Genomic DNA, 6,056 nt, shown 5'->3' with positions numbered 1-6,056 from the left:
GAAAAACTAATTTTTGTGCCGTCACACTCAAAAGTTGCGCTCCCTATAGGTAAAAGATTACATTCTCTATGGTGTCACTTGGGCTAGGGGGGCACTTATATCACGCCATGGAAGCTGATGTGATATCAGTGGGTTACACCTCAGCCATTGTGGCACTCATTTAGAATTGCTGAAGCTTTCTTTGGCGGCAATGGCACCCGTTCAGGAGGCTGCATTCTTTCTTTTTTTTTTTTTTTGTAAATGTCTAGTTCCGCGATTGTGTTTTCACACCCCTTTTGTGTGAAAATAAAGGATGCACTTAAAGTCTTTTTTTTTTTCATTATTATCACGTGATTGGTAAGGCCTAGCTAGAAGAGAGCAATACTGTTATTATGACTGGATTTTTATTGTTGTTGGGCCCCGGGGATAGGAGGCTGATGGCTGCCGTATTAAAAACAACAATATCAAGGGAAAAAGCGGAGAAGCATGACCAGATGTGAAGCAAGGAAACACGAGAAGAAGGATATAGAGGAAAGAAGACTGTAAGGTCAAAGATGTGGACGTACAGGGGGTAATAACTCAGTAATGAGTATTGTCATAAAAGCTTAAGATTTCGTATGTAGATATGACTACAGTAAAAGAAAGTTAAACTACACAAAACACATTATAATGGGAAAGCTATGGAGTAGTTTTACAGAATCGGTAAGACTTCTTTCGGAAAAGATAAAGCCCGCCAAAAATTAATGTTCTGAGAAATCTTTCAAAACTATTAAATTATTTGATATTTTAATAATGAGACTTATACTGGATAAAAGCGATAAGGTTTTATTGCTTACAATGTGGTATATAATTTCTGTGTATTCTAGATTTTATGGACGAATCTCCTGTTTCAAAGCGAACGTTTGGCGTCTCCGTTGCGTCTTTATTTTTTGATCGAAGGATTTTATCCGTTAACATCATGAAGCTCGTAAGGTAAGAATGTTCCTAATCTTAATAAAATGAACCAGCAGAGATTATAGACTGTATACAAGGTTTCTATTCCAGTAATTTCAGACGTTTTGTTTCAGCAGTATCTCGATAAAGATACCGGGTCAATCAAGTAGTGGATCACAATGTTTTGATGGTCTTAAGGGGAGTAACACCCTCGTAGGTTATGTTGTAGAATCGTGTGAATATATTTTAATATATGAAGGCTAGTTTAATAGAAAGGCAACGTCGTTTTATCGCTGGGAAACCATGTTTTTGTTAAGTTAAATTGGCGTGGGTGTTTCCTTAGCTCGTGAGTTGAGCCCGCCGGATCTGAATAGCAATCTTTTAAAGAGTAACTAGATAGAAAGAATATGAGTCTTTTCGTAATTCGTAACCAATTATGGTTCATGAATAACAGAGCATTAAGATAGTTTAATGGCAAATATGGACACAACTTGTAAATTGAGCTTGAGATAAATATTTACATTGATACGTAATGTTCATTAGGTATATAAATAGGATTAGCTTAATATTTAATCACGTCTGGCAAGTGCTAATCAACCCGTGGTTTATTTTCGTGTTTGTTATTAGTATCTGTTGCATATTATGGAATTCTCTGTTTGAAGAACCTAAGTTTCGCTTGTCAGCTAGAACTTGGTATATTTTCATTGTATTTCTTTATAAATCTGTCTTGTCCCTCAAAAAACCAGCACAATTTCTGTTTAAGCTCACCCCACACTTGTTACTTCTATTTATATGGTAGGATTAGACATAGGCCTCGAGTATCTATAGTAGTAGTATTTTTTTTAAGTGTTAGTGTAGGCAAGCCCCTTCAAAATAAATCAAGAATAGTAACAAGCCACAGAAAAAGACCATATTCAAGGGGGATATATGTGTTACCACTTTATATATTGAATATATATATACTTTCCTGAAGTGTTGACAGTAAAGCAAGTGCAGTTCCTTCAGAATTATATATGATTCCGTATTAGTGTATAGATGTACCCATTAGTTATGTCAAGATTATTTGTTTTTGAAAATACAGTTGCAAAAGTAAATCCTTGAATGCATTAAAGAATACTTTGAAGTGAAAAGAGATTATGGGAAATGAGAGAACATGTATTGCATTGATTAAGCTCTGTGTGACACATTTGTCATCCTATAATGTTTTTTGTGTGACAAATGGTATGTTTTGTTTTTAAATATATATATATATATATATATATATATATATATATATATATATATATATATATTGCAGAATTCGATTGTTGAAGGAAGTACTATATATTTAGAGATCTTTCTGTCTCTGAAAGGTGAAGTATAAGTTTGCATGACATGGTTTCTTTTTTAATCTTGCCCAGGTTTCTAATGAAGCTGAGCCACGAGACTGTAACAATTGAATTGAAGAATGGCACCCAGGTTCAGGGTACGATTACAGGTGGGTAGAAACAAGATTTTTGTAGTTGTGAGTGTCCATTAATCTGTATATTGAGAGTTTTGAGCTGGAGACAGTTGCTCACATTCATATGCTAGATAGCTTGTCCATCTACATCTCATTTTGTCCTTTATTTTTTAGTACTGTCGATGTATCTTGGACCCTGTCTCAAAGATTCATGACAGTGGTGTACGTGAATGAATTTTTGTACCACTGAATGCTTCTAGTCAACTCTGCTTGGTTCATTACAGGAGCCCACTGCATTTCATTGTTTATAATAATCATTCACCAGTTTAGAAAGTGCTCTAGTAAAGTATGATTATACGTAAGGTATTGGTAAATTAGTGTTACAGGCATTTACCTCCATGCAGGTGTGGATGTGGCGATGAACACTCATTTGAAGAGTGTAAAAATGACGTTGAAAAACCTTGACCCAGTTAGTTATGACACACTGACCATTAGAGGTAACAACATCCGCTACTTCATTCTGCCAGAATCTCTCCCATTAGAAAATCTGCTGATTGATGATGGTCCCAGAGCAAGGAGAGGTCGCGGTGATCGTGGACGAGGCAAGTGCTAAATATGATTGGTCATTAGTCACAAAGTATTTTTCAAATCTTTTTATATGTTCACCATTTCCTGTCTTAATAAGGTAGTGTTGGGACTAATGAAGAAAATGGCTTTGTTCACTTATATCCATTCTGTAGCTTTCATGTACAATGTACTGAAACTAGAGTTCCAGTTATTTCCATGGTTAGTATTACAGTAATGGACTTTGAAATGTAGACATGTTCACCAATCAACTGGAAGTCACTTTTATATCCTAATACTGCAAGAATCAAAGTTTTAACCATGATGGTATGCATTGTACTGTATTTAAGATATTGAGTACAAACTATCTTTATTTTATTTTCCATCATTTAACTTAGTTCTAACCATGTTTAAAGGTTGTCTCCAAGTCTGAGAAACATTTGTAGTATTTGAGATATTCAGATAACATATATGTTTGAGCCTTTTGATAATTCCATTGCAAGTCTGAGAAACATTTGTAGTATTTGAAATGTTTTGATAACTTATAAGTTTGAGCATTTTGATAATTCTATTGTGGTAAGTGAGAAGGTTTGTCAAGGCATTTAGAAAAGGAAATTGTATGGTTAGGAAGAGAGTGGTAAATGTGAGTGAGCTTGAAAAAGAGGTTTGTGTAAAGAGATACCAGAAGAAATTAAGTTTAGAATGGGAAAAAGGTGCGAGTAAATGAAGCTAGAGGAGTGGGTGAGGAATGGTAAGTATTTAGGGAAGTCATGTGGACATAAGAGAAATCTGTGGTATATGGGAGGTGGACATGTGAGAAATGTAATTGTGTGGTAGGATGAGAAGTTAAAGTTTCCAGTGAAGGAGAAAAGAGAGGTGTATGAGCATTTCATGCAGTGTCATTGATTGGGAGATGCACAAGAGAAAGCAACAGGACATCAAAAGGGATTGAAAAAGAGGGTTGATGAGAGCTGATATAAGTGTGTATCAACAAATTTTATGACAATTAAGAAAATATTTTTGGAGGAGGTTAATATTGTGAAAAAAAAAAATTGAATATCGATGAAAGGGGCAAATATGTAAATGACAGAAGTGAATGTTTGAATTACAACGATGCAAGCTTGTTAAGTATACCAAGTAAGATGTATGGAAGAGTGGTGATTGTGGGGATGATGGCATACACAGCATCAAATTGAGGAGAAACATTGTGGCTTAAGGGGTGGGAGAGGATGTGTTGATCAGATTTTTGCTCTCAAGAATCTGTGTGAGATACGTGGAGAGAAGGGTTTATCTTTACCATTAAAGGATAAGAGAGCGGTGTCACAATAAAAAGACTTTGGTTGAGGGAGCTGAAGAGATTGCTGAAATGGTGTGGATGTATGGAGAGAATGAGTGAGGGAAGGTTGACAGAGGATGTATTTGTCAGAAGTGGAGGGAATGAGAACAGGGAGACCAAATTGGAAATGGAAGAATAGAGTGAAGATTTTGAATGACAGGGGCTTGCACATGCATGAGGGTAAAAGGTATGCACAGGATAAAGTGAATTAGAATGATATGGCATACTGGGATGATGTGTTGTCAGTGGACTGAATCAGGGCACGTGAAGTATCAGGTAAATCGTGGGAAGGTTTGTGGGGCCTGGTTGTGGATAAGGATCTGTGATTTCACTGTGTTACACATGACAGTGAGAGGATGGATGAGAGTAAATGATGCCTTTCTGTGTCTCCTCCTGATACTACCTCTCTAAAGCAGGAAGTAGCCATCACGTATGAAAGAAATGTTGTAGCATACTCATTTAATGCAAGACTTTAGCTTGTGGAAGCTATTGCTCTATCCCTGATGATAATCTTGTGTTGCTTTATTTTATAGTAAATTTATTAAGGTGCTGCATTCCATTTTCAGGTCTTGGTGGTCGTGGTCGAGGCCGTGGTGGACGTGGTCGAGGCCGTGGTGGCCCACGAGGCAGAGGTCGAGGTGGACCACCACGCCGTTGAGCAAGCATGTAATAAGAACATGTAAATTCAGCCATTTTGTACAAATTGTGGCAAGATATTTGTGAATTATTTTTGCTTCATTTTGTTTTTGAATGCTATCATTGACATGATTTATGGTACAGTAAACCCTCGACATAACAGACAAATATAGGGATGGAGTGTACGTTAACATAGAAAGTCTGTTTAATGAAATGTTACCTAGTTGAAGTGTAGTTGAAGAAAAGTTTTTTGAAAGAAAAAGGAGGCATTTGGGCAGTACTTACAAAGGAGTGCAGATGACTGGGAGATGTATAAGAGAAAGTGGCAGGAACTCAAGAAGAAGGTGCAGTGGTTGAAAAAGAGGGCAAATGAGAGTTGAGTTGGGAGAGCATCATTAAACTTTAGGGAGAATATAGATGTTTTAGGGGGTAATTATTTCTAGAATTATTATTGGTTATTTCAAGGGTTTACTGTATTTTGTTTTTAACTAGAAATTGTGAAATAGGAAATATACTTACTGGCCCAAGAGATCTATCAAGACAATTAATTTCTTAAAGCTTTTGGGGCATCTTAAGTGGTCTAGAATGATGCTATGTGTTCATGGATTTGAGAAAGTTTCATTTGTTTAGGGAAAGTGTAATTCATAAATACTTGTTAATATATGTGAACCTTGCAGATAGAAAAAATCTGCACGAGGCTTAGGCACTTTAGCCAATTTCTTTCAGGAATTGGAAGTATTTTAAAATGCATTCCTCTCATTCGTGAAAGTTTTCATGTAAGGAATGGTGATTACTTGCATGATAAGTCATTACATTGCACTTAATTATTTGATTACGTTCAATATAAAGTGGATTTTTTATTAAGATCTTTTTGATTATCCCCTTCTTGAGTTGGCAAGTTTTAGCAACTTCGTCTTTAACAGTCCTTAACAGCAACATTACATGTTCGTAGATTTCATTTATTGAATTTTTAAAAGTACTGTTTTGCAGAGAAGGAAGCGTTGGCTTCAGATATTTATTCTAAGTTTGCATATAAGTGCTTCCAGTGTGTCGGCAAAGTTCATTCATAGGCAGTATCCACTGCTTAACTTATGTGTGAGGGGCTCCCACCAGGCAGAGTTTTTGAAGCTTTTACCCCCTTTCATTTCATATTACTTGCAACCACAC

General features: G+C 36.1%; 1 protein-coding gene across 2 annotated transcripts; it reads left to right on the top strand.

Moving 5' to 3' along the window:
- The first annotated feature begins 847 nt into the window (after window positions 1-847).
- Window positions 848-5,753, top strand: SmD1 (small ribonucleoprotein particle protein SmD1). Of its 2 annotated transcripts, none has more exons than XM_071678617.1 (4): window positions 848-951; window positions 2,313-2,389; window positions 2,758-2,955; window positions 4,820-5,753. In XM_071678617.1, the coding sequence occupies exons 1-4, from the start codon at window positions 851-853 to the stop codon at window positions 4,909-4,911; spliced, it is 468 nt and encodes a 155-aa protein (XP_071534718.1). In that variant the 5' UTR covers window positions 848-850; the 3' UTR covers window positions 4,912-5,753. The 2 variants fall into 2 exon arrangements, with proteins under 2 accessions (XP_071534718.1, XP_071534719.1); XM_071678618.1 differs by lacking the exon at window positions 848-951 and adding an exon at window positions 1,085-1,125.
- Window positions 5,754-6,056: the final 303 nt, after the last annotated feature.

Source organism: Panulirus ornatus, chromosome 28 (genome assembly GCF_036320965.1).
Source record: "Panulirus ornatus isolate Po-2019 chromosome 28, ASM3632096v1, whole genome shotgun sequence".
NCBI lineage: Eukaryota > Metazoa > Arthropoda > Malacostraca > Decapoda > Palinuridae > Panulirus > Panulirus ornatus.
Note: the sequence above shows the minus strand (reverse complement) of the source record. Positions and strands in the feature narration are given on the sequence as shown.

What these genes read in the sequence shown, in the direction of transcription:
- SmD1 (XM_071678617.1), top strand. Translation starts at nt 851, where the DNA reads ATGGACGAATCTCCTGTTTCAAAGCGAACGTTTGGCGTCTCCGTTGCG. An exon ending in GGTTCAGGGTACGATTACAG is followed by an intron (nt 2,390 to 2,757) that starts GTGGGTAGAAAC and finishes ACCTCCATGCAG; the next exon opens with GTGTGGATGTGGCGATGAAC. An exon ending in TCGCGGTGATCGTGGACGAG is followed by an intron (nt 2,956 to 4,819) that starts GCAAGTGCTAAA and finishes TTCCATTTTCAG; the next exon opens with GTCTTGGTGGTCGTGGTCGA.